Source organism: Chrysemys picta, chromosome 4 (genome assembly GCF_011386835.1).
Source record: "Chrysemys picta bellii isolate R12L10 chromosome 4, ASM1138683v2, whole genome shotgun sequence".
Classification (NCBI taxonomy): domain Eukaryota; kingdom Metazoa; phylum Chordata; order Testudines; family Emydidae; genus Chrysemys; species Chrysemys picta.
In genome coordinates this window covers 11,538,478-11,566,277 of record NC_088794.1, presented here as the reverse complement: position 1 = coordinate 11,566,277, position 27,800 = coordinate 11,538,478, and the positions used below count along the sequence as shown (strand labels likewise).

Genomic DNA, 27,800 nt, shown 5'->3' with positions numbered 1-27,800 from the left:
GGCCAGAGCCTCTTCCCTTGAAGGGAATCTACAGTAACAGCAGCCCTCTAAATCCACTAAGCAACACTGACCAGCACCACCTGAGTCTCAGGCTGATGCTGTTAGTCTGGTTCACCCCAGCCACCAAGGGAGGTACATCAACAGCAGCAGTCTACACGACCAGGGGTTGGGGGAAGTTCCACCTGCGCCACTCCACTGACAACTGCAGAGGCATCAAAGCCAAAGCAGGATTTGGTCTTGATGCCCTGTAGGGGATGTGATGTGGTGCTGGGTACTTGGCTATTCCCAGCTCGGTTAACTGAACAGACCGGGGAAGAGGCAGCACTGGAGAGGCTGGTTTCCTCCAGGGAGGCTACGGCAACTCAGCACGAGGGAGCCATTGTGCAATTACTAAACGTTTATTGGCTGGTCATTTCCGAGTAGGGTCACTACACACGGTTAGTGATTGTTCCACAGAGCAATTCACTGAAGCTGCCACTTAACATCTTCAACTGTCCACCCCCTCACAACATCTGATCTGAGGGAGTCCGTACACAAACAGCAAGTGGGGGCTCTGGATTATTCCTCTCCAGCCCCTCCCTTCCACACAGATCTACTTCTTCTGGTTGCTTCATTTGGCCATCCTGTTGTTGACGGGAGTCTTCATGAAGCGGCTAGAGCTCATGTAGGCTGCGACCTTCTCCAGGGCCTGGGGGGGCGGGAGAGAAAGGAGAGAGCAGATGAAGAGCCCTGAGCAGAGGGGAGACAGTCTGCTTCCCAAACCACCTCACAACACAGCCTCAACCCCCTGAAACATGAACATGACGCCTCTTCTGGGCCACACCAAAGGGGGTCCTCCACATCCCCCAGTCAGGAGTCTGATCAGTGGGATGTCTAGCAAGTCCCTGAGGAACCAGTTATACCTGCTGGCATGGTGGGATGTTTTCTGCCCTACTTCCTTTGTGCTGCTCAAGGAGTGGCCACACCCTCATCTAGCTAGGGTTTCCCCCAGCACTGAATAGTGGTGATCCCCTGAGTGCACAGTTGGCTCCTGTACCTCCTCCCTCCAGTCCCCAGGGCAGGAGTGGCCAGAGCACATCCCCAGTTGTAATATAATCCTTTAGGGACTGTTGCCTCCTGCCACAGGTTAGAGCAGCCCCATTGCTGCTCTCTGCTCTGGCCCTGGCCCAGGCCAAAGTTAGGAATCCAGAACCAGCTCCCGGATACTACCTTGTACCTTGGCAGACTGGAGACTGGCCCATTGCCCCGATCCACATACAAGGACCCGCTCTTGCTTCACTGAAGCGGTCATAACTCAATGTGCAGCAGCAGTGAAAAAAGTGAACACAATGTTGGGAACCATTAGGAAAGGGATAGATAATAAAACAGAAAATATCATAATGCCTCTATATGAATCCCTGGTGCGCCCACACCTTCAATACGGACCCAACAGAAATGAACAAGTAACAAAAAGCCGTCTCAGGGGCTCCAAACCACCTTATTCCTTCGACCGCTACACTAAGGCCCTTTTCAGCAGGAGGTAAGGACCTAGTGCCTGCAGTGCCCCCTCTTCTCTGGTCCCAGTCTCCCCACTGTCCCCCTGTCTGTGATAGGAAAGGGGGCAGTGGTTATGGATGCCAGAGCCACAAACAAACCCTCCAACAATGCGTACAATGGGTGTGAGGGGTTGGTATCTCTGGCCAGCTCCCACCCTGGGTGGAAACATAGGGGCGGGCAGAGAGGGGAAAACTCTGCCCCGATCCAGGGTGGCCTGCCAGATCCTGCCGAGCCAACTTGGCTTGTGCATGCCAAGCATTCCTGCTACGCTCTGGCCCAGAAAGCCCAGATTTGGCCTGTAAGAGACTTTGCAGGTTTGGTCACCAGAGCTGCCTCCTGAGACTCTATTTTCTGCACCCAGCTGATCCGAGCAAAGCTACTGCCCAAAGCCGGATGGGCAGGGTGTGAATGAAGGGGCCGAGGTGACCAGGAAAGGAAAGGTCAGTCACAACAGGTCAGAGTCCTGCCAAGTCAACCCCTCCCCCCAACAGACACTGCCCCACTGACCGCCCAGTACATGATGGAGAGAGAGCGCCGTCCTGCTGCAGGGAGTTCCGCAGGTTGGCTAGCACCAGGGCATAACACTGCAGGGAGCAGCCAGCTCAGCAATGAGCTAAATTAACCTCCAAGGCCCCCAGAGATAGTGGGGGGTCGGTCCCCCCGGGAGGCAGGCAGGGGCTGGGGGGCACAGGCGAGGGGTCTGCGGGGCTGCAGGAGTGCAGACAGCCAGGGCAGGGTTAACAGGTGGGGTCCGCAGCGCTCAGGATCCGCCCCCCGCGATCGCCCAGGAACTGGGGAAGCGAGTTTGGCCTGACAGGCAAGTAACCGGATTCCAGGGCGGAAGCTCGGATCTCCGCTCCCCGCAGCCCCACTCGAGCGCATCGAACCGCGGCGAGACCGGAGCGCAGGGGCAGCATGGGGGTCACTCTAGGGTACTGGGACGTCCGCGGGGTGAGTGCGGGCAGCGCCGGGCCAGCGCGGAGTGGGGCAGGCGGCCCCCCACCTATGGGGGAGGGGTAAAGGAGTGGGGCAGGCGGCCCCCCAGCTATGGGGGAGGGGCGGCAGGAGAGGGGCAGGCAGCCCTAGCTATAGGGGAGGGTGCAGGAGAGGGGCAGGCGGCCCCCCAGCTATGGGGGAAGGGTGCAGGAGTGGGGCACACAGCCTCCCAGCTATGGGGGAGGGGCGGGACTGCAGGAGAGGGGCAGGCGGCCCTCCAGCTATGGGGGAAGGGTGCAGGAGTGGGGCAGGCAGCCCTAGCTATGGGGGAGGGTGCAGGAGTGGGGCAGGCGGCCTCCCAGCTGTGGGGGAGGTCTCTGTAGGGGAATGTATGGGTTGGCTCTATCAGGTTTGCTTGGGGTCACATGTCATGGTAGCCAAGATTTGCCTGGGGTAGGGGGATGGCTCTCGCAAGCAGGCCAGTTGACAATTCAGCTGTGAGCCCTAGGAGAGCAGGGCCCCATCACGTGAAAGTGTCCGTCCCCCACCTTTATCCCTTCCCCAAGGGTGGGGCTGGGGGAAAGTCGTCCCTGCCCGGCAGCCAATGCCCATGATGCGTCCCTGCAGAAAGCCCTACACACTCCTGGCCCCTGCCCCTTTCTGCAGTGAAACTATGATGGACCCGTCTCACTGCCAGGCCCTGACTGGGCACTTTATTTGTAACTCTGTAAAAGTTTTGTTTCCCAACAGCAGATGTCTGGGGGGAGGGGAGGCATGTCATTGGTGGGTGTAGTCCCCCCAGTGGCTGGTGGCTTGGAGGTCAGGAGCCCCATTGCAATTTTGCATTAGTTGCATTAGTTGCCGCGTGGTCTCAGCAAGAAAAGCCCTCTTTGGGTCCACAGTGCAATGCAGGGTTCCTAACTCAGGCTACTGAAACTCCCACGAGCATGTGTAATGCCGTGGGGCAGGTGTGTTCTCGGTCTCCCCTCGCACATATGGTGTGCGCTCTATGGTGGATTTGAGTCTGTTAGAACTTTAGCTTGTGCTTTTACAGTCCCACATGGGAAATTATTCATTAAATTGGAGAAAGATGGGGATTAATATGAGAACTGAAAGGTGGATAAAGAACTGGTTAAAGGGGAGATTAGAACAGGTCACACTGAAAGGTGAACTGCCAGGCTGGAGGGAGGTTACTAGGGGCGTTCCACTGAGGGATCGGTCTTCGGTCCAATCTTATTTAACGTTTTCATTCATGACCTTGGCACAAAAAGCGGGAGGTATTGCCAATATGGAGGAGGACCGGAATATCGCACAGGAAGATCTGGAGAACCTGGAAAACTGGAGGAATAGAAATGGGATGAAATTTAATAGTGCAAAGTGCAGAGTCATGAATGTAGGCACTAACAACAGGAATATTTGCGATAAGATGGGGATGTATCTGTTGGAAGCAACAGAAAAGCCAAAAGACCTGAGTAAATTGCTTGATCACAGGATGCCTAGGAGCCCCTGACCTGATGTGGCTGTGAAAAAGGCTAATGCAGTCCTAGGATGCATCGGGCTACAATGACATGTGGCCCGTCTGTGACTGCTAGTAGCAAAAATCCCCAATGGCTGGAGACGGGACACTCGATGGGGAGGGCTCTGAGTTACCCCAGAGGATTCTTTCCCAGGTGTCTGACTGGTGAGTCTTGCCCACATACTCAGGGTTCAACAGATCACCATATTTGGGGGCAGGAAGGAATTTCCCCCCAGGTCAGATTAGCAGAGACCCTGCGTTTTTTTTGTTTTTGTTTTTTTTACCTTCCTCTGCAGCGCGGGTCACTTGCAAGCTTAAACTAGTGTCAATGGTGGATTCTTGGTAATTTGAAGTCTTTAAATCATGATTTGAGGAGTTCAGTTACTCAGCCAGAGGCTAGGGGTCTATTAGAGGAGTGGGTGGGGGAGGTTCTGTGTCCTGCGATGTGCAGGAAGTCAGACTAGACTATCATGATGGTCCCTTCTGGCCTTCCAGTCTGAGCGATGGAGGTTCCCTGGTTCAATCCCCTGTGTGGTGCGTTGGCTAAGGTAGAAGCCATCACGCATGATCTGTGTATAGTCCTGGGCTCCAGCAGCTGTGAGCAGAATTGGGAGGAAGGTCAATTTATCTTGCTTTCTCGGAGATGGGCAAGCTCTGGGCTCGCCCAATGGAACTGGAGGGATCCTGGGATATAAATGCTCTCGTGCTCCTCTTTTCAGCTTGCTCACGCCATCCGACTGCTGTTGGAATACACGGACACTCCCTATGAGGACAAGCAATACAGCCCCAGTGGGGAAGGTAAGGTGTCATGGGTGGAGATTGCGCCCCGGGCTGCCTTGCCCTGTGGAGCGTGAGACGGGCACTTGCAAGGTGCATTGTCTTTTGCAGTCTTGGCAGGGAACCTGTGTGGAGATCAGAACTGGTGTTGGGGAGGGATACAGAAGTGGTTGGGTCTATACCAACCTCATATTGTGAGAGAGGGGTGCGCTGTTATCGTTAGGGCTAAGGGGTGTTTTAAGATCTATGCTCAACAGTGTTAAATAGCAATAAGTGTCCAGGTCCTTTAACAGCACTGAATGGTGCCCTTGTTCACATGGCATCTTGGCTCCTGAGTCACCTTAGAGCAGGCCCTTCAATTAGGGTCTAAGCTTGTTGAAGGCAATAGAGAGGCTGATGTTGGATCAAGCCCAGATCGCAGCTGGAAATTGCAAGGAAATCATTGACTCGGGCCAGATTTTTTCCACTGCAAAAATCTATCAAGTTGCAGTTTGCAGATCACACCAGGCAGGAGAACAGCAGCTTTTGCTGCCACCCCTGAAATTAACCAGGACAACTCTGCAGGGCTGTGGTAGAAACTAGTTCTGAGCAGGCTGTAACCTTAGACTCGCTGTTAAATTTGTTAGTCTCTAAGGTGCCACAAGTACTCCTGTTCTTTTTGTTAGCAATGAGCTCCCTGGAGGTGCTCAGGTTTCAGCAGCTGTGTTAGAAACTGCCTTTTTCTCTCTGTCTGGGGATGGGGTGTGTGGATTAGTCAGCTAGCGAGGTCAGTTCCGGAGGGCCGGCTGTACAGCCCCTCTGCATTAATGGGGAGGAGGTTCAGACCCTCTTCTCCCTCCTGCCTTAGGTCACTCCTCCTCCAAGGTCTGGTTCTACCGGGCCTGTATCGGCTTCTATTTGCTGTTGCTTACAGGGCCCGGTCCTGCTCCTGTGGCAGTTGAGAGCAGAACTCCCATTGCTTTCAGCGAGAGCAGGGATCTGCCCTATATTAAGACAGTGCCCTCTGTCCGGAGCTGGCCTTTCTGCTGCTGGAAGGGACAGACTTTGAGGGGCCCAACGCCAGTTGGAGTCCATGGGAGCTGGGAGCATTGCTCAACCCTGGCCAGCCTGTTTCTAGAAGGCAGCTTTGTAACAGCCACTTCCTATCTCTGCTCTCCCAGGGGCTTGGCTTAACTCTTCCATGGCTGCAGAGAGACTCTGTGACTCTCTTGCCTTGGACGAATTTCCCACCTTGTTGGGGTTTTTTGCTGAGTCATGCACCCCGAGATTTGGTTATATGATTCTGAAGGTCACGGGGCTGCTCTTTGTCACAGTGAGCGATAAGAAACCCCAGCTGTCTCAAAGCAACACGTTCTCCCCGAGCAGAAAGTGCAGCTTTACAATGACATTGCACATTTCTATCCCTTTAGAATCACGATAAAATTCTACCTCACAACTTCCCAGGGCACCACGAAAGTAAAATTCCCCTTTCGACTGAGACTCAGAAAGGGTGAGTGACTTTGCGTTAAGGTCACCCCGGCTTTGTCCTCACTGCAAAAAGATGTTTGTAGTTATTTCTCTCTCTGTAAACTCATGGTGGAGACAAGAGACTGGAGTTTTTACCTGGATGCAGCTAGTTGAGGTCTACCCTATCAATCGGCTACATCAGTGGTTCTCATCCTGTTTATCATTGTGTACCACATCCCAGTGCTACCTGTATGGCCCTGAGGATGGCACATGGGCCGCAACTCTGTGCTGATTGGGCTGCAAGCGGTCTGCGGTTGAGAACCACTGAGCCACATCAAGGTAAGAACCGCAGTGCCTTGGCCCCACCAGAATTTTACATCGAGACAGCTATCGCAGTGTAAAAACACCCTTTCTTGCAGTGATGACCAAGCCCCGATGAGTGAGTGACAGAGCTGGGAGTGGAACCCAGGTGTCCTCACACCAAGCCTGTGCTCTAACCACTAGACTGTACTCTCTTTATGGGAAAGAACTAGCGGTGCACTGGACAAGGAACTCCAGTTCCGGCAGATTGTCCTTATACTGCGGACAATCCCAGAGCCGATCCTCTGGCTGGGACTCGGGACCCTGGCTGGAACCTATACCAGGAGGTGCTTGTCCCAAGCAATAGCATCATTTGTCTTGATTAAAGACCGTAAGAATTACAATTCCTGCCTTTCATGGCTGGGGAGAGGGAGATTCTCAGCTGGTGTAAATGGATCTGCCTGGATTTACAGAAGCTGAGGATAAGACCTTAGGTTTGTATCAGAGTCAGTGGCCCCTGGGGGCCTATGAGTATTCTCAGGAACTCGTGCCCTGCCCCTCCCCCCTGATTCTGCTGGGTTTATACTCTCCCTGCCCTCCCAGTAAATCCTCTCAGGGTCTGTCTACATTGCAGTTGGAGGTGTAACTGCAGCATGTGCCTCTAGCTAGCTTGCATGCCAATAGCAGTGCCGGCTCTACAAGTTCACCTGGGACCCCGGGTATGTACTTGGGCAGCTGGCCCGTGCTGACACAGCTTCACTGCTATCGGTACCTGCACTATCCAGATCAAAGCTGGCTCGGGTGTGTCTACATGTGCTGCAATTACACCCCTAGATTGCACTGCAAACAGACCCTGTGTCCCCGGGGTTGGAGGACCCCGGGCTTATATCCCAGTTCAGGCTGCACTAGTGGGGATGGATTTGCCGCACGTTTATTTCATAGCCAGCATGGCACCTGCAGGTAAACAGACCTTTGAGCACTGATAAACGAAGCCAGATTGCACATGGCCACTGACGCTTTGCTTATCACCCTGTGTCAAACGGAAGTGGGAGGATTTCATATCATTGCGGTTTGCGTGCGCCCTGCCTGATTGTAAAGGGGACCCGGGCCAGCAGGGAAGCGGTTAAATCCAGACACAAAGCATAGCCATATAGGCCCCTAGGATAGGTGGTAGCATCTGAGCACCTCACAGTTTTTACTGTATTTAGCCTCACAATCCCCCAGTTGTGGTAGGAAAGTGCGGTTAGTCTCGGATCCCGGTTTTACAGCTGGGGAACTCAGGCTCTGAGCGGCTTCGTGATTTCCCCACGGGAACCCAGGAAGTGTATGGCAGAGCAGAGATTTGAACTTCAGTCTCCCAAATCCCCAGGTTCATGCTCTTAACTACTGGACCATCTCATTAGAGACGGGCTTCCCGGCAGGAACGGTCTTTGATTCTGTGTTTGTCTGGCACCCAGCACCTTGTTCTCAGCCGGCCTCAGGCACTCCAGTAATAAACACCATATTGTGCTCATGGTGTCTAGCCTTGGCACTGAGCCGTTTCATGATGTTTCTGCAAGGTCGGTAAACGGCACCGTCTGGGAACGAGAGGCCAGCGTGGGTGGGAGTGTTGGCCGAAAGGATCAGATGTGGGGGCTTGATGTTAGCCACGTAAATGAGCAGCTTGGCTTTCCTCAGGGGCACCGAGCAGCTGCAACTCCAAGGGATTTCGATGGGAGCAGGCGGTGCTCGGTGCTTCTGAAAATCAGGCGCCCGTGGCCAGGTTTGGCATCTAACATCAGAGGCCAGTGGTGAAAATTGTGGCCGTTAAGTATCGATTGCTGCAGCGCTGCTCCTTCATGCTTGGATGTGCTGAGGCTTTTCCCTGTTTTTTCTAGGCCCAGATGCCAAGCTGCATGTCCGGAATGGCACAGCTCAGGAATGGGAGGGGGAACACAGGTGGCTTTCAACGTGGCCTGGCCCAGTGTTAGAGCAGCCCAGGGGGGTGCTGTAAGCTACCACGGCCTTGAGTGGCTGCTCTGCTATGTCAGAACAGGCATGCCCCATGCCAGGAGCTGAGCAGAAGTGTGGTATAGGGCACGGGTGCCGAGTTGTATGGGTCTATGGTGCCCGTGCTCCAGGAATATTCAGGGTCCGTGGTGTCCATGCTCCACCAGTGTTCGGGGCTGGGTCTCTCCTCCGGCCCTGCCTGCTGCCCCCAGGTGATTTAAAAGAGCCTGGAGGGCCCCGGCCGCTGCCGCCACCACCACTGGCAGTGTAGAGGGGCTAAGGCACCTTCCTGCCTGGCCTCGGTCCTTGCCACTCCTGGAAGCAGCTGGCATGGCCCCACGGCCCCGGGGTGGTGGTCTCCACGTGCTGCCCCTGCCCCGAGCACCGACTCTGCAGCTTCCATTGGCCGGGAACTGTGGGGGCGGTGCTTGTGGGCAGCGATGCACAGAGACCCCTGGCCTCCCCTCCTAGGAGCCGCTGCCAGAGGGGTGTGCGGGTCACTTTCGGGAGCTGCCTGAGGTAAGCACCAGACCCCTCACCCTCTCCCGCACCCCTGCCCCAGCCCTGAGCCTGCACCCAAACTCTCCCAGAGCCCAAATCCCCCTCTGCACCCAAACTCCCTCCCAGAGCCCACACCCCCTCCTGCACCCCAACCCCCTACCCCAGCCCAGAGCCCGCACCCAAACTCCCTGCCAGAGCCTTAGGCAGGTGGTGGCGGGCACTTGGACCCATTCTAGACTCCACCAAAAATTATACAAACCTGCTGCCCCAGGGATAGGGCTGTCCAAGGGTGGTGGGAAGCTCTGTCTGGGTTCTGGCCCTTTCCTGCTGCTAGAGTGGTGCAAAGGGGCCAGCCTGGGGACCTAAGTCTTCTTCCAGCCCTGGACTTGGAGCAGTGTTGGTTGGAGGTGAGCCAGGGCCCTCTCCCCTCAGCTCCTGGGGTGTGGGGAGAGGGAGAGAGCAGGGGACTCAATCTCCAGTTCTACCACCAGTCACTGTTGATGTAGGGTGGGGGGTGAAGAGGATGGGAGGGAAAGGGACACAGTGAGTGTGTGGGTGGCAGGGGAGAGATGCAGAGGAGTGGGTGTTTGTGCGGTGGCATTGCTGGTTAGAGATGCAGTGGAGGGGTTGGGATGCAGTGTGTGGGTGTGGGGAGTGGGGTTGGAGATGCAGTGTGTAGGTGTGGGGAGGGAGATGCGGTGGGTGCGGTGAGGGTGGCAGGGGAGAGATGCAGTGCGGTGGGTGTTTGTGGGGTACCAGTGATGGTTGGGATGCAGTGAGTGGGTGTGGTGAGGGTGGCAGGGGAGATATGCAGTGCGGTGGGTGTTTGTGGGGTAGCAGTGGTGGTTGGAGATGCAGTGGAGGGGTTGGGATGCAGTGAGTGGGTGTGGGGAGTGGGGTGGGAGATGCAGTGTGTGGGTGTGGGGAGGGAGATGCAGTGGGTGGGTGCGGTGAGGGTGGCAGGGGAGAGATGCAGTGCGGTGGGTGTTTGTGGGGTAGCAGTGATGGTTGGGATGCAGTGAGTGGGTGTGGGGAGTGGGGTGGGAGATGCAGTGTGTGGGTGTGGGGAGGGAGATGCAGTGGGTGGGTGCGGTGAGGGTGGCAGGGGAGAGATGCAGTGCGGTGGGTGTTTGTGGGGTAGCAGTGATGGTTGGGATGCAGTGAGTGGGTGTAGGGAGTGGGGTGGGAGATGCAGTGGTGGGGAGGTGATGTAGATTAGGAGATGCAGTGGGATGGGATTGGAGGGTTGGTGGTGAGGGAAATGCAGTGGGGGGGCAGGTGTTCATGCCATAGGACTTACCATCCTGTTCTTTATCTCCAGGTCCTGATTATGATACAAGCCAATGGACTAACGAGAAAGATAAGCTGGGGCTGGATTTCCCGAACGTACGTAGCAGCCTCCTTTGCCGTTCCCCATGTGTCGCTGGGGAGGACAGGGTCAGAGAGGGAAGTGGTTGGAGACTAGCAGCTTTCACGGCTGGCTCTGAGGTGGAGCCAGGCCGTTGGCTGGGGAAGGGCTCCCAGCTCTCCAGTGCCCCCTTGGCTGGTGCAGGAGACTCAGGCCTTGCTGTCGTTGCAGCAGCGAGCACGTGGCCGTGCCTAGCCTGAGTGTGATCGGTGGTTGTGCATGGCTATAAGGTTAAATGCTAGGCACTGAACAGTGAATCTGGGGCCCTGCTGTCCACCTGCTCCCCCAAGCAGAGTCAAAAAGTGCAGGGCCTGCTCATGAGACACTGAGCTCTGCTCTTTGACCTCCCGCCGACTAGGAGGCACAAGTAGCTTGGTGGCTGCGGTGCCCTCCAGGAGTAGGATAAATGGGTGGGGAGAACTTATCCCCTGACATCCTCTCTTTGCCCTCCCAGCTCCCCTATCTCATTGACGGCCAGACCAAGCTCACCCAGAGCAATGCTATCCTCCGCTACGTAGCGCGCAAACACAAGATGGGTGAGTATTGCTGCAAGTCGAAGGCTTGTCTGCACGGGGAACTTGACTGGAACAGCTCCTCTGGAATAGGTCCCCAGTCCAGAGTAAAAGTGCTGGGCCATTAGTCTAGAAGACCTAGGTCATTCCAGAATAGCTGGGCTGGTCAGTTCCCCCCAGTGAAGACAAGCCCTTAGAGGCTAGTTGAGATTTAAACCATGGTTGCTGAGCCTTTCTGCCCCTGTGTGTTTTCTGGCTCCCAGCTGGCGAGAGTGAGGAGGAGATACAGAGAGTGGACATGCTGGAGAACCAGGTGATGGATTTCCGCCTTGCCTTTGCAAGGATCTGCTACAACCCTGACTTCGTGAGTGCATCCCTGCTCCCCTGGGGTTGTGGGTCATAGCTGGAGTGGAAGAGATGACTCAGGAGGGTCACATGAGGTTAACAGGTGTAGATATAATCCAGACCTTACAAGCCTCCATTAATTACCTGGGCAGAAGAGTAGTTATCCCCATTTTACAGAGGTGGGGGAGAGAGAAGTGATGTGACTTGCCTGAGGTCTCACAGTAAACCAGTAGCAGAGGTAAGATAGAATTTGAGCCCTCCCTAGATTCAACACTGCCTGTTCCCCCATCCCACGCTGCCTCACAGACAGAGAGAGGTGGAATTGGTCAGGGATTATGTGTCAGAGCAGACCAGTCTGTGAAGTCTATTACGGCTCCTCTTTAGCCACAGCCTCTTCCTTCAAAGGAAGGTGAATAATTTCTATCATGCACCAGACTAGTTACCTGATGTTGGCATGGGAGGGAGGAGAGTGTCTGGGATGGGAGATCCCTTCAGATGATCAGTTTATGCCCCAAAAGTTGGGACTGAATTACCCCCATCACTGCCTTGGGCCACCTTAGAAAGCCGGAACGCTGAGTTGCTCCGGGGTGGTGGGGATTGCGAGGATTTGACCCACAGCTCCCTTGCTTCTATTTTCCCTTCTGCAGGAGAAACTGAAGCCGGAGTACTTGGAGCAGCTGCCCGGGAAGCTGAAGCTGTTCTCCCAGTTCCTGGGGGTCCGGAAGTGGTTTGCTGGGGAGAAGGTATGTCGCTAGACAGGGACTGAGGACATAGCTGCTCCATGTTAAAGAGAGGCCAGAGATGGGAAGTGCAGATCGGGATGGTTCTGATCTGACGCTCTGCTTATTTTCATTCTAATTTCCAAGCTCACCTATGTCGACTTCCTCGCGTACGACATCCTGGATCAGCACCGCATGTTCGCGCCCAAGTGCCTGGATCAACTAAAGAATCTGAAGGATTTTCTTGACCGATTTGAGGTGAGCTTGGCCCTGACTCCCCTGTGACATGCTGCTCTCTGGATCTCCAGTTCTGCAGGGTCTGCAGTATGTGACCCTTGGTCAAGTTACTTTTCCCAATTAAGGTTGATAGATGGTTTCCATTCTAAGCCTTCTGCACCCTTTATCTTGTCAAAACAATAACCCATCTCTTGGTCCTTTTCACAATATATGGAATCGGAGTTCACCTTAAACAGGAGGTGTTCATTATAGAAGACAATCACACACAAACAAGTTTCCACACAGCTCAAGTTCCAGCACTGTCTCCCTTGTGAAGAGCTCCAGACAGGGAACTGGTGAACAGCACATAGTCATAAGAACATAAGAAAGGCCGTACCGGGTCAGACCAAAGGTCCATCTAGCCCAGTATCCTGTCTACCGACAGTGGCCAATGCCAGGTGCCCCAGAGGGAGTGAACCTAACAGGCAATGATCAAGTGATCTCTCTCCTGCCAGCCATCTCCACCCTCTGACAGACAGACAGGCTAGGAACACCATTCCTTACCCGTCCTGGCTCATAGTCATTAATGGACTTAACCACCATGAATTAATCCAGTTCTCTTTTAAACTCTGTTATAGTCCTAGCCTTCACAACCTCCTCAGGTAAGGAGTTCCGCAAGTTGACTGTGCGCTGCGTGAAGAACTTCCTTTTATTTGTTTCAAACCTGCTGCCTATTAATTTCATTTGATGACCCCTAGTTCTTGTATTATGGGAATAAGTAAATAACTTTTCCCTCTCCACTTTCTCCACATTACTCATGATTTTATATACCTCTATCATATCCCCCCTTAGTCTCCTCTTTTCCAAGCTGAAGAGTCCTAGCCTCTTTAATCTCTCCTCATATGGGACCCGTTCCAAACCCCTAATCATTTTAGTTGCCCTTTTTTGAATCTTTTCTAGTGCCAGTATATCTTTTTTGAGATGAGGAGACCACATCTGTACGCAGTATTCGAGATGAGGGCGTACCATCGATTTATATAAGGGCAATAATATATTCTCAGTCTTATTCTCTATCCCCTTTTTAATGATTCCTAACATCATTCCACAATGACTCCAAGATCTTTTCCCTGACTTGTTGTAGCTAAATTAGCCCCCATCATATTGTATGTATAGTTGGGGTTATTTTTTCCAATGTGCATTACTTTACATTTATCCACATGAAATTTCATTTGCCATTTTGTTGCCCAATCACTTAGTTTTGTGAGATCTTTTTGAAGTTCTTCACAGTCTGCTTTGGACTTAACTATCTTTAGCAGTTTAGTATCATCTGCAAACTTTGCCACCTCACTGTTTATCCCTTTCTCCAGATCATTTATGAATAAATTGAATAGGATCGGTCCGAGGACTGACCCTTGGGGAACACCACTAGTTACCCCTCTCCATTCTGAGAATTTACCATTAATTCCTACCCTTTGTTCCCTGTCTTTTAACCAGTTCTCAATCCATGAAAGGACCTTCCCTTTTATCTTATGGCAGCTTAATTTACATAAGAGCCTTTGGTGAGGGACCTTGTCAAAGGCTTTCTGGAAATCTAAGTACACTATGTCCACTGGATCCCCCTTGTCCACATGTTTGTTGACCCCTTCAAAGAATTCTAATAGTCACCTAGTAGCTGAATAATATATTGCAAGTGCACATCATTACAGTCCTGAATTTCTCAAGCTTGGTTCTTGGGCAGAGGAGATTTTGAAGAGCAGACTGAGTTTGGAACCGGACAAACTGTTTTGAGAGATGGAGGTTTGAGAAGTTACAGGACTTCCTGCTTTTAGAAAGTGCTTTATCTGCTCCTAAACCTAGAGCAGCTCGGCAACGTAAGGGCCTGGCTTTCTGAAGTGCCGAGTGAAATCGAGCGGAGCGGTGAGTGTCAGCAGCTTTGAAAAATCACATCCTTGGGGCCTGATCCAAAGCCTTTTGAAGTCTGTGTCAAGGCTCCCACTGATTTCAGCAAACTTTGGATCAGACTCTGGGTCCTCCAGAAGAACTGGGCCATAGGAATGTCTGATAAGAGGTGGCTGCGCGCCTTTCTGGTTTGCAATGGGGAGCGATTCCCAAGCACCTGTTTGGCTGTGGCCCACGTTGAATTTCTGGCCGTGATGATGGGTAGGGGGCATGTGAGGAGCTGATGATGTCTCTTTACGTTGATGGATCTTCTTTTGCTTTCCCTGTAGGCCCTGGAGAAGATCGCTGCCTACCTGAGTTCTAGCCGCTCCATGAAGACTCCCATTTTCTGGAGAACTGCCCAATGGAGCAACAAAAAGGAGTAGGCTCAAGTGGAGCTCAGCAAATGTCAAACAACTCTCTTGGCATTGACCCACTACAGCATCTGAGAAGGAGACGGAGACCCCTGGAACCCCTCTAGCTTGCAAAGTCCCATTACACAGCAAATCAGTAATAGCTGAAATCCGCAAGCCCTGTTGTAATCCTTCCCACTGAGCTAGCTGCGATTACTGGCTAATGAGAACATTTTGGTGACTGTATAGTCGTCTCAGCTTATTGACTTTCCTGGTTTCTGTTTGTTTTTTAAAAATAGATCTCTAGGGAGTTCTGATTAGGAGACCCTTAGTTCTACTTTTAAACCTCTTCTGACTTTCAGCATTTATCCCAGCATGCAGGCCAGTTCCTGCTTCCATTGGTGCTCTTCAGATGGCCAAGTGGCTCTTTGACAAAGGGCTCTGAATTTCAGAGGTGTTGAGCACCTACCACTCCTTTGAGCCCCTGTGCATATGAAAATATAAACAGAAAGATAATTCTCCCCTCCCCTTAAACCTGCTCTCTCCTGGAGCACCCCCCACACACCAGCTTGTGATCACACACGCAGAAAGAAGATCATGTTTCAGAGGGGACGGAAGATTTCCCTTTTGTGACTAGATATGTAAGAAGTTGGCTAGTTCCTGGGGGCCAGCGTGAGAAAGCCCTGATGTCCTATCCAATGCATAATCAAGGTACTAATTAAATCACCATCCTCCCCTCCGACAGGACAGCTCAGCCAAGTAGAGGGGAGAGGAAGCTGGATGCACCCAATCAGGTTTGTAAGTGTGCTGCGCCCTGCAGCCCCTGTTCTGACACAGAGGGCCAGATCCCCAAGAGAACTCAGTCTGGCCCCTCCATTGAGGTGCCTACAGCAGAGCGGAGCTGTCTGGAAGCTTGGTCCCAAAGCACTGTTGCACACAGCTGAGAGAGCAAGTAATGCAGTGCTGGTATGGGCTGGGAGCAGGTTTAGGGAGACGTAGTCTGGATTTGTGCAACCGCAAAGAACCCCAGGGCAGTAGTGGAGAGTAGCAGAGAGGGACCCAGTCGTTCCAATGGGGTGGAGGTTTTGAGGCTTATGTAAATCCCTGGCCTGTCAATCTCTAAAGCCACAGGCCTCTGCTGTGTAAGCTAAAGCAGATCTCCTTTAGCTGGCAGATGTAATAGGGCCTTTATCTACCTCAGGGGCGGGCAAACTTTTTGGCCTGAGGGCCGCATCGGGTTTCATAAATTGTATGGAGGGCCGGTTAGGGGAGGGGGTTGTGGCCCGGTCCCCACCTCCTATCTGCCCCCGTGGGGCCCCTACCCCATCCAACCACCCCTTCTCCCTGTCCCCTGACTGCCCCCAGAACCCCTGTCCCCTGACTGCCCCCCCCATCCAATCCCTCCTCTCATTCCTGATGCCCACCGGCTTGAGCTGGGCCACGCCATTGCCACGCACAGCTCAGAGACTGGGTCAGACCTGGCTCTGCAGCTGCGCTGCCCCAGGAGCTCACAGCCCCGTCGCGCCGCCCAGAGCATGGTGCCGGCGGAAGAGCAAGAGAGCTGAGGCTGTGGGAGAGGGGGGACAGCAGGGGAGGGCTGGGGCAGGACGGTCCCGCGGGCTGTAGTTTGCCCACCTCTGTACTAGAGGACACCATCACACATTTGCTTCTTTGTACACAGAGCCAGTACATTACACAGTGAGTGCCAGTGGTCATGGCAACGTCTGTGACTATATCTCCCTTGCTGAGCAGCATGTGAGCCGGGGGCTCCCTGTGTTTCTTCCTCCAATCTCTTGCAAACTAGGAGTGTTGCCCTTTGTTCCCCACAACGATCACACAACACGGCTTTCCCCTGTGCCTAAACACAAGGGCCAGCTACCCTGACACCAGCATGGAGAACTGGTGACCCCAGAGGGTGAGGGGCCGATGGGGAGCAGCAGGCTGACAGCACAGAAAAAAACCTGCTGTAATGTGGCTAAGGGGTGGGATGGCAGGGGGCCAGAGGGCAAGTGGAGGTATAGAGGGGAGATGCCCCATATCAGAGCAAGTACAAAGTGATGCTGGTGTGAGGAGGAGAAAACCCTGGAGGACGTAAGTAGGGCCTGGGCCTTTTGGAAACCCTTGCACGGGGAGGGGGAAGGTATCTATTGCCCACCCAGAGTACTGTTCCTGGAGTACTGTGTTGGAAGGATGCCAGCTCGGCCCAATCCCCTCTTTGCCCTTGCGGTCGATGCTCAGTGCAACCGTGGCTGATGCCCGCGGGCAGTGCCCCTCTCAATTTCAGGAACTCTTTTCTTCATCTTGCATCTCGTGTTTGCAGCACACGGACCTGTTGTTTTCTGGGAGGATGAGCATGAGCTTTGCTTTGGATTATATCTCTTTGCGGTCCCTTTGCTTAGGCCAATATCTCCCATGAGCGGTTCCAGCCATTTTCCAGCGGGTCCCTCTCTCTGCACAGGCTCCACCCCAGAGTCCGCTGGGCGGTGCTTCATTTAAAGAGGCACTGCCCGGTTGAAAACAAAACCCAGGCTAGAACGAATCCAGGGCCCGGCCCCTGGGAATAGCACCTTGCACGCGAAACCGCTTTACCCGGGCACCTTCCCTCCCGCAGCGCCAACACCCCGCAACCGGGCTGGGCTGTGCTTTTGGTCGCTTCTCAGGAGTGCATGTGCCCGGCGCTGCAGCGTCCGCCATGCAAACCTCTGCCCTGCAGCACCGTGGGTTTGCCCCCTGGCTTCGGCTCGGCTTCGGCTCCAGCGGCCAAGGGGCTCTGGGCCCGACCCCAGCCCAGCGAACACAGCCGGAGTGAGACTCGATTCCTGGGGTGGGGCTTGCTGCAAGCCCCACCCCCAGCAATCGGGCCCCCCTCTTGCTAAAGCCAGCCCTGATTACTGGTCCTTGAGTTGCCAGGGCCATGGCAACCCAGCCTGGAGCATCACTCCCCCACAGGCCAGGGTAGGTCACCCAAGGAAAGTACCTGTAATTGGTTGCCAGGAGACAGGGCTTTTAAGCACCACCGAGGATGGAATGGGAAACAGGCCAGAGCCTCTTCCCTTGAAGGGAATCTACAGTAACAGCAGCCCTCTAAATCCACTAAGCAACACTGACCAGCACCACCTGAGTCTCAGGCCAGGGGTTGGGGGAAGTTCCACCTGCGCCACTCCACTGACAACTGCAGAGGCATCAAAGCCAAAGCAGGATTTGGTCTTGATGCCCCGTAGGAGATGTGATGTGGTGCTGGGTACTTGGCTATTCCCAGCTCGGTTAACTGAACAGACGTGGGGAAGAGGCAGCACTGGAGAGGCTGGTTTCCTCCAGGGAGGCTACGGCAACTCAGCACGAGGGAGCCATTGTGCAATTACTAAACGTTTATTGGCTGGTCATTTCCGAGTAGGGTCACTACACACGGTTAGTGATTGTTCCACAGAGCAATTCACTGAAGCCGCCACTTAACATCTTCCACTGTCCACCCCCTCACAACATCCGATCTGAGGGAGTCCGTACACAAACAGCAAGTGGGGGCTCTGGATTATTCCTCTCCAGCCCCTCCCTTCCACACAGATCTACTTCTTCTGGTTGCTCCATTTGGCCATCCTGTTGTTGACGGGAGTCTTCATGAATCGACTAGAGCTCATGTAGGCTGCGACCTTCTCCAGGGCCTTGGGGGTGGGGGGGGAGAAAGGAGAGAGCAGATGAAGAGCCCTGAGCAGAGGGAGACAGTCTGCTTCCCAAACCACCTCACAACACAGCCTCAACCCCGTGAAACATGAACATGAAGACTCTTCTGGGCCACACCAAAGGGGGACCCCCACATCCCCCGGTCAGGAGTCTGATCAGTGTGATATCTAGCAAGTCCCTGAGGAACCAGTTATACCTGCTGGCATGGTGGGATGTTTTCTGCCCTACTTCCTTTGCGCTGCTCAAGGAGTGGCCACACCCTCATCTAGCTAGAGTTTCCCCCAGCACTGAATAGTGGTGATCCCCTGAGTGCACAGTTGGCTCCTGTACCTCCTCCCTACAGTCCCTAGGGCAGGAGTGGCCAGAGCACATCCCCAATTGTGATATGATCCTTTAAGGACTGTTGCCTCCTGCCACAGGTTAGAGCAGCCCCATTGCTGCTCTCTGCTCTGGCCCTGGCCCAGGCCAAAGTTAGGAATCCATACCCAGCTCCCGGATACTACCTTGTACCTTGGCAGACTGGAGACTGGCCCATTGCCCCGATCCACATACAAGGACCCTCTCTTGCTTCACTGAAGCTATGGCAGGAGTCAGGCTGGGATAATATAGAAAACTACTCATGGCAAGTACGGCTTTTGCTTCCTTTCTGTCCCAGCACCTATTTCCACCCGGAACCAGTGCCTGCCACTTCAGCCATTTCCGCAGCAGCTCACGGCCAACAAGATACAGAGCAAGGACAGAGTAGAACAGGAGCGAGTGTGCTTTGGGAATCCCACGAGACATTGCTTAGGAGGGCTCACAGGATAGGAGTGTCCCATCCCAGCTTGCCAGTGCCACCCGAAGAGTGTCTGCCAAGATCACCAAGCAAGCGGGACACCAAGATGTGGCTACCTCTCCATTAGAGAAGGAGGGAGCCAGTCCCTCAGAGGCCAGCAGAGAGCCCATCAGATACATGGCCAAGGAGAGAGACGACTCTCTCTCACTCTCTCAGAGGAAGGCCTCAGTCAGGGCTGAAGCAAATCTACAGGGCACTGGGAGGGGAAAAACCTGTGTGGTTACAGAGCAAAGAGGACTTCACTCCCTCCAGAGTTGTCTGCCCTACTGGTGCCAGAGGGGGGCAGTCTGACATCTCCATTACCACCAGAAGCACTAACAAGTACTTGTTAGCAATAGCTCTGGCAGCTGCTGTATCTGTTAGCAAACGAAATTCTTTGCCTGTTGCCCAGTTCTCTGCAAAGGAGTTAATGTTTGCAGCTGGGCTGTCCCTGAATAACCAGAGCAGTGCATTACAGGAGTCAGGGCAAACCTCACCTCAAAGCGGGCAAGAAAATCCTTCAGGTTTTGGAACTGATCCAGGCACTTGGGCTCAAACATGCGGTTCTGGTCCAGGATGTCGTACATGACAAAGTCAACAAAAGTGATCTGGAGAGAGGAGAGAGAGAGAAAGAGAGAGAGAAGTGACACAGGGCAGTCGAGTCTGTTCCCATGCCCCTCCCCCAATCACACCCCCACCATGTACCTTCTCCCCAGCAAACCACTTCCTCTTCCCCAGGAACTGAGAGAACAGCTTCAGCTTCCCAGGCAACTGCTCCAAGTAGCCAGGCTTCAGTTTCTCCTGCAGAGAGGAAGAGGGAAAGATTTCAGAGACAGCTGTGGATTAGACCAAGGCAACCCTGTACCCACCCAATGTACAGTAAATTCTTGTAGTGGGAAGGGCACCTGGAGTTTGCCATTGTCATAATAGGGATCTAAGGGGGAGCAGTATCATGTTTCAGGGCAGGTCACCTGTGAGGGCCAGGAAGGAATTCCCCCGGTACAGCATTATGCAAGTGACTCAGACCATTATTCACCTGCCCCTGAAGGATTCAGTATTGGGCCAGAAGCAGAATACCAGCTAAATGGACCCAATCTAGTATGGAAAATGCTGTGTGTGCCAATAGCATCGTATTGGAGTGGGATTGGTCCTGAAATCAACAAGGTCTTGTTGCAGCCCCCAGGACAGCATGGATGAACTCACAAAGTCAGGATTGTAGCAGATCATTACAAGGCTCATACGGAAATCCATGGCCTGGTTCTCCAGCATGTCCACTCGCAGCATCTCCTCCTCCGTCTCGCCACCTGGGAGACAACAAATGTCAGAATGCTCACCGGCAGCTACCCAGCCAAATCCCGGCCCCTTGATCATTAGTGAGGCCCAGACCTCCCCCCACCGATACTCACACAACTTGTGCTTGCGCGCGATGTACCGGAGGATGGCATTGCTCTGCGTGAGCTTGGTCTTGCCATCGATGAGGTAGGGCAGCTGGAAGGGCAGTCAGAGGCAAGGTTAGTAAGCAAGCTCTTCCCACTTCTCCGGCTCCCACACTCCCCCCTCCCTGCTACTTCTGCACAAGAACCCCACCGATACCCCAGCATTGGTCCCCACCCAGAATCCATCTTAATCAGTGAAACTCCCAAACCCACCACACCCCAAGGAAGGACCTGCCCACCCACCCACCCAGAGTAACTCTACATACATTTGGGAAATCCAGTCCCAGCTTCTCCTTCTCCTTAATCCACTGGCTTTTGTCATAGTCCGGAGCTGGAAGGAGAACAGAGAGGGTAGATCCCAGGCCAATGCCAACACATCCACCTAATTCCTCCCCTTAGCATCTTGGGGCAGCATGGCACACACTTGTGATGCAGATTCTCCATGGTGTTGACCAACATCAGCTCACTGAAGGCGGAGAACATACCAGGGGTCCAGCACTCTTGAAAATCAGGTCCTAAGTCAAAGAGGGCCTGAGCCGGAATCCTTCCAGGCCAGCTCTCTCCCAGTCATCAAGTAGCCACGTCTACACAAGAAGGCTGCTTTGGTTTAAATTAAGGGGAAATTTCTAACCTGGTGAAGGTTAAACTGGTGCAAAAAGCTGTGTGGCTCCCCTTTACTCTGGTTTTAAGTCATGCTAAAATGAAATACACCTAACTACAAGCCTGGTCTGAACTGAAATAAAAAAGGGTCTACACAGCCCTTCACACCAGTATAGCTAAGCCAGTTTAAAAAAAACTGCACCCAAAGTTAAAACAGGTGCAGCTTTCTTTAGAACAGGTGCACAGTTTCAGGACCTGTTGTAATTTGAGTCGGCTGCCAATTAACTTGAGTCCACCCTGTTAAGTTATTGACAGAGTTGTAAATAATAGACTCAAAGTCCACTGTCAGCCCATTCAACTTGCAGTGTGTCCAAAAACTCTGGCCTGGATAACACCAGCGAGCTGTAATCAGTGTGGAACTACACCTGCTGGGAATACAGGTTAAAGGAGCCTACACCAGGTAAGAGGAAATAAGCCTTCTTGGTTTCTAGAGGGCAGTGTTGAGTACAAAACCTCTCAGCGTACTGGGTCTTTTATTTGGCCAATAAGAGCAGTGATCCATGCACACTTACTGCCCCTCAGGTGAGATGGGGCAGTCCCTTCAGCTCACCACAACCCTCTGCAACATGTTAGGGCACAATGCAGGGTGTTCTCAATCTAGTTGGTCTTCCTCTGTGGTTTCAGCTTGGCAGAATGTGGTGACAAGAGTTAGTGTTCTCATGCCCTGGCCAAATTCTAACAGTGTTTTCACACCAAGAGAAAGTGTCCTTACCACAAGTTAAAATCCTAATGACCACAGACATGGCAGTTGTAGTTTTAACCTGTTGACCAAAGACAAAGACTAGAGGGGAATCTGGTGTTTAAGTCTACCTGCTACCTTACATTAGAACTACAACTGCCTTAACCAGAATTAGCCAGCCCAGGCAAACACATTTCGCAGGGTGACATACCCTAAATTACTACTGGTGCTCAGCGGAGCACTCGGGGGTAATGACCCAGCTTCACTGGTCACCCTGGAGGTCAGCAGTACCAAGTTCTGTCCCACCCCTGAAGAGTGAACCAACCCAACGTCACTTCCCCTGATCCTACAGGATCCCAACCTAAGATTGTATTGCTGCATGCAACAGATGCTAAACGGTAGCATGGACTACAGCTGACAGATGCTATTAGAGCTACATGCAATGAGGAGGTCAGAACATATACACTGTGACAAAGTTCCTCCTCTATCTTGGTGGGTCCTGCGCTTATTGGCGGATTTTCTTGCCTCAGAGATTTACCATGTGAGTTGGGGAACAGCCCAGAGACCTTCCCCTCTGGTAGAACCCACGGTCCAGCTCAATTGGGAGGTTTGGGGGGAACCCAGGCCCCCCCTCTGGGTTCCAGCCCAGGGCCCTGTGGACTGCAGCTGTCTATAGTGCCTCCTGGAACAGCTGCACAACAGCTACAATTCCCTGGGCTACTTCCCCATGGCCTCCTCCCAACACCTTCTTTATCCTCACCACAGGACCTTCTTCTTGATGTCTGTTAATGCTTATACTCCTCAGTCCTCCAGCAGCACATCCTCTCACTCCCAGCTCCTTACACCCACACCACAAACTGGTGCCCTGATTAGCCTGCCTTAACTGATTCTAGCAGCTTCTTGATTGGCTGCAGGTGTTCTAATCAGCCTGTCTGCTTTAATTGTTTCCAGAAAGTTCCTGATTGTTCTGGAACCTTCCCTGTTACCTTATCCAGGGAAAAGAGACCTACTTAATCTGGGGCAAATATATCTGCCTTCTATCACTCTCCTGTAGCCATCTGGTCTGACCCTGTCACAACACCTAACTGCTGGTGCAGGATAAAATGGGGGGCTTCTCCATGGTAGCAATAGCCTAAGCCACTGGTAACAAGTGTTTAGATGCTGAACTGCCTCACAAGAGCAGCAAAGATATTTGGGGAGGTCATCTGGAGCAATTCCCTTTATGCTGAAAGCACTCAGGCACCAAGAGAAACCAGAGAGCACATGCCAGGGATGGAGGATTAAAAGCCCAAGATAACGAGCATGCAACTTTCTTGTGAGTTTGTTATGGGAAATGGTCCTTGCAACAGGTAGTTTTCTAGCTGTCTTTAAAGACCAACTATTAGCACACTCACTAAATTAGATTCTAGAGAATCCAGTGCAGTGGGATTTGCTGAGAGCTAGGAGCAGGTGTTTGAGCAGACTGGTAAGACAGGACACAGTCCTGAAATGAATGAATGAAGAGTTAACTCTAAATTTCCTAGTGGCTAGGTCTAACAGCCAGACACTGGCAGATTAGCAGCCCTAGGCTGGCTCAGGCCTCATTGGTATGTTGGTTAATCCAGCTCTGACGGCATGGTTTGTCAGATACCAGTCCAACAGCCAAGAACTGTGGGATCCCTTCCCTACTTCCTTAGTGTAAACATTACCCCATCAAACACCAGGTCAGCATGCGGCAGCACATGACCCTCTAGAATGCATGGCACTCCACTGAAGGAGATTCATGCTAAGAATTTCTTGTAGGGACCAGGAAGCCCTTTGCTCCCTGGAGACTCAGACTGCACAGAGCTGTGACTAGTCCAAGTCAGCCAGGCAAGAGGCCCTCACAGCCACCAGCAGGCTCACTAGAGCCTTTCGCCTGGCAAGGGAAAGGGGTGTCTCCGCAGAGCTGGGAGCAGAGCTCCTACACAAACGAGCCGTTCCTGGCCCCTCAGAACACTTTCCACTCAATGAGCCGGGGAGGGCTAGCTTTGCTCCCTGCCTGCACCACTCACCTTCCCCACAGCTGTACATCTTGTCCTCGTACGCGGTGCCCGTGTATTCCAGCAGCAGTCGGATGGAGTGGGCAAGCTGCAGGGAGAAGACCAGGGCAACATGAGAGCCTGCAAGTATTAGCATCAGAGCAGGGGGATTCCGACCTCAGGCTACAGGAGTCAAGTTACCATCAGCTTTACCCAGAAGAGCCACAAGGGTGTGAACTCCTCATTTCATTTACTATAGTACTATATATTCATATTTAAAACAGTATGGCAGGAAATATCTACAGCTTATATTCTTCTCACAGCAAAATCACAGTGCAAGTATTAATTCAGCAACTACAATTGGCTAGCATAAGCATAGCATAAGCATCCTGATTGGTTAATAATTAAATCAGTATTTTAATTATGTGCTGCAAGAGCCACAGGAGACACGATAAAGAGTCACTGGCAGCCTGCAAGCCGGAGTGAGAGTCTTCCTGGTCTAATGTAATTCTTCAGCCTCAAGGGAGTTCACTGAACAAGCTTCATCGTCCCTCCTCCCCCACGCCCACCCCAAAAGCAGCCTGGAAATTCAACCCCAAGAGATTCCTTTGCCAAAGGTCGTGATTTGTCTTTCAGGAGCCGGGTCACTGTGGTTGCAGCAATGAAAGGGAGCAGTGACTTCTCCTCTTTCACCCGTCAGTCCCCTCCCTGGTGAGGGTCACTACAGCACTCCTCCTCAAGTGCTTAGACATCTTAGCCCATACAAAAGGCAGGTCAGTCTCCTTTGCCCCACCCCTTCCATCACACACCTCATCTTTGCAGGTAGGGAAACTGAGGCACAGATTAAGATCTAGTTTCTAAAGAATGGTTTCTAACTTTGGGTGCCCAATGGGTATTACCTGAAGACCAGGCCCCAGCCAAATCAAGTACTCAAACAATGGAAATAACCCTGCATGAGGCCAACAGTCCTGCCTGCGGACATATAGTCAGTGAGAGGAGCTGGATTAGAACTCACCACCACCAGAGCAGCACCCTGCCCCCGGAGGCAAGCAACTCCAGATTCACGTCAGCTCCCCCAAAACCGCTATGAGCTCCCCACCAAGGCAGGCTCGAACAAGTGCAGGCAGAGCAGTTTGGTGCCCAGTGCCAGCCAAACCTCAAAACCTACCACCCCCAGCTGCACACAGGGCTTGCAAGTGTAACCGTTTTGCAATCCAGCCCTTCCCACATGGATACCGTGCAAGGCATGAGGGCTACAGTGCGCGGCACCATGTGCATGGGAGCAGGCGATGGCATGCTCAGGTGTAAGGCCATTTCTGCTTTCCAGTGGTTTGGGACCATCCCTGTTCTACGTTTTCCCCTTGGAGTGGGAAGGGAAATAGATAATGGAGCGAGATTCCCCCCCACCTCCAATCTTGAGTCAGGGGCTTTGGCCCTCTACCTGCCCATGGCAACGCGAGGAGCCAGTGGGGTGCGCCGGGGCCAAATCGCGCGCTGCTGCCGGCATCAGGCTCCCCACTAACCCCCCAGGCTGCCCTGGACCCTATGTCCCCCTGAAGCATGGGGGCCTCCCCAAAGCACGGTAAACCCAAACATTGGTGGAGCCAGGCCCACGTTCCTAAATATTGATGGAGCACGGGCACCATGGGCCCATGTAACTCACCACCTATGAACACAGGCCACTTCCCCAACACCTGTCCCATAGCCCCGGAGCCACCTACAGATCCCTAGAGACGCCCTGGGCCAAAGCACAGGGGCACCCTTATTTTGTTTTTCTGGGTGCTTTCTACAGAGACTCTTGCAACAGCAGAAGGCTCTGTTGAAAACAATGCAGGAAAGCAGCAGGGGCCACGTGCTCCTTTTGCTGCAAGGAGGGGCAGGTGGGCTGTATGGCATCATTAACAAGCAGGTTCCATCAATAGGGAACAACCAAATTCATGGCCCATTTTGATCAATTTCACAGTCCTAGGATTTTTTTAAATGGCAAATTTAATGATTTCAACGATTTAAATCTGAAGTGTCAGCATGCTGTAATTGTAGGGGTCCTGACCCAACAAGGAGTTGTGTGTGTGTGTGGGGAAGTTAGAAGGTTATTGTGTGTGTGTGTGTGGTGGGAGGGGGGGGGGGGGTTGTGGTACTTCTTCAGAGCCAGTCAGTAGCACAGAAGTGAGGCTGGCACAGTATGGTCTTGCCACCCTTACTTCTGCACTGCTGCTGGCGGGGAGCTGCCTTCAGAGCTGGTTGTCCGGCCACCAGCCACCACTTGCCAGCTACCCACCGCTGAAGGCAGCACAGAAGTGAGGGTGGCAGTATCACAAACCCCTCAAGCTACCTTGTGACGCCCTGCAGCCCCCTTTTGAGTCAGGGCCCCCCATTGGAGGAACGCTGGTGTCCCCCGTGAAATCAGTAGAGGTTAAAAGCACAGACAAGACCCGATTTCACAGTCAAGGACACATTCTTCATGGCCATGAATTTGGTAGGGTCCCCCCCACCCAGCGTCAGCAGCCTCCAGAGACATGACCCCACTCGGCTAGAGAGTCAGGCCCAGGGGGAAATGAAAATAGCAGCCCCCGCCCCGTGCCCGGCGCTGCAGCTCGGACTCACCCCGCGGATGTCCCAGTACCCGAGAACCACCGGCATGGTGCGCTGCGCTGCGCTGCTTTTCCTGCTGCTTTACGCGGCTGCTCCAGCGGCTGCGTCTGTCGGGGAGTCGGGACTGGAGCGCGGCGGCTGCTCTATAACCTGCCCGGCAATGGGAGCGGCTGCCGAGCACAACCCAATGGGGAGGGGGGTCTTAAAGGGGCCGCGCCGCCCAAACCCGTAGACACGCCCCCAGGGGTGTTTTATTTGAACGGGCGATTGCGGGGGAAGCAGGTGTCGCTGCTCGGCTCTAGGCGAGGCCCCGATCCCCGCTCCACACACTCCCAGCGGGGCAGAGGTTTGCCCGGCGGACGCTGCAGCGCCGGGCACATGCACTCCTGAGAAGCGACCAAAAGCCCAGCCCAGTTGCGGGGTGTTGGCGCTGCGGGAGGGAAGGTGCCCGGGTAAAGCGGTTTCGCGTGCGAGGTGCTATTCACACGGGCCGGGCCCCGGATTTGTTCTAGCCCGGGTTTTGTTTTCAACCGGGCAGTGCCTCTTTAAATGAAGCACCGCCCGGCGGACTCTGGGGTGGAGCCTGTGCAGAGAGAGGGACGAGGGACCTGCTGGAAAATGGCTGGAACCGCTCACGGGAGATATTGGTCTAAGCAAAGGGACCGCAAAGAGATTTAATCCAAAAATAAGCTCATGCTCATCCTCCCAGAAAACAACGGGTCCGAGTCTCCTCTTACTCACCCCAGTTTGACACCAGTGCAGCTCCCCTGACCTAAATGGAGTTACTCCTGATTTACACCTGGGTGAGAGAGGAACGGGGCCCCGTGGGGTTACTCCTGATTTACACCAGGGTATGATCAGAATCAGGCCCCTGCTTCCCAGCTGGGGAGACATCTCTACCATGTGCTGCAAACACGAGATGCAAGATGAAAAGAGTTCCTGAAATTGAGAGGGGCACTGCCCGCGGGCATCAGCCATGGTTACACTGAGCATCGGCTGCAAGAGCAAATAGGGGATTGGGCCAAGCAGGCATCCTTCCACCACAGTACTCCAGGAACAGTACTCTGGGTGGGCAATCGATACCTTCCCCCTCCCCGTGCAAGGGTTTCCAAAAGGCCCAGGCCCTACTTACGTCCTCCAGGGTTTTCTCCTCCTCACACCAGCATCACTTTGTACTTGCTCTGATATGGGGCATCTCCCCTCTATACCTCCTCTGGCCCCCTGCCATCCCACCCCTTAGCCACATTACACCGGGTTTTCTCCTGTGCTGTCAGCCTGCTGCTCCCCATCGGCCCCTCACCCTCTGGGGTCACCAGTTCTCCATGCTCGTGTCAGGGTAGCTGGCCCTTGTGTTTAGGCACAGGGGAAAGCCGTGTTGTATGATCGTTGTGGGGAACAAAGGGCAACACTCCTAGTTTGCAAGAGATTGGAGGAAGAAACACAGGGAGC

The 27,800-nt window shown here is 53.5% G+C and overlaps 2 protein-coding genes across 3 annotated transcripts; one reads left to right on the top strand and one right to left on the bottom strand.

The window, feature by feature from the left end:
* Window positions 1-377: 377 nt before the first annotated feature.
* Window positions 378-26,890, bottom strand: LOC101939359 (glutathione S-transferase Mu 1-like). Of its 2 annotated transcripts, none has more exons than XM_065591352.1 (8): window positions 26,364-26,537; window positions 23,793-23,868; window positions 20,687-20,751; window positions 20,391-20,472; window positions 20,188-20,288; window positions 19,690-19,785; window positions 19,482-19,592; window positions 378-688 (listed from the first exon to the last, which is right to left on the bottom strand). In XM_065591352.1, exons 1-8 carry the CDS (start codon window positions 26,397-26,399, stop codon window positions 611-613), a joined length of 645 nt encoding a protein of 214 aa, XP_065447424.1. In that variant the 5' UTR covers window positions 26,400-26,537; the 3' UTR covers window positions 378-610. The 2 variants fall into 2 exon arrangements, with proteins under 2 accessions (XP_065447424.1, XP_065447423.1); XM_065591351.1 differs by lacking the exon at window positions 378-688 and adding an exon at window positions 17,846-18,151 and having other exon boundaries at window positions 26,364-26,890.
* Window positions 2,328-14,738, top strand: LOC101941015 (glutathione S-transferase 2-like). Its single transcript, XM_065591349.1, has 8 exons — window positions 2,328-2,487; window positions 4,708-4,786; window positions 10,323-10,387; window positions 10,864-10,945; window positions 11,185-11,285; window positions 11,914-12,009; window positions 12,133-12,243; window positions 14,430-14,738. Exons 1-8 carry the CDS (start codon window positions 2,452-2,454, stop codon window positions 14,523-14,525), a joined length of 666 nt encoding a protein of 221 aa, XP_065447421.1. The 5' UTR covers window positions 2,328-2,451; the 3' UTR covers window positions 14,526-14,738.
* Window positions 26,891-27,800: the final 910 nt, after the last annotated feature.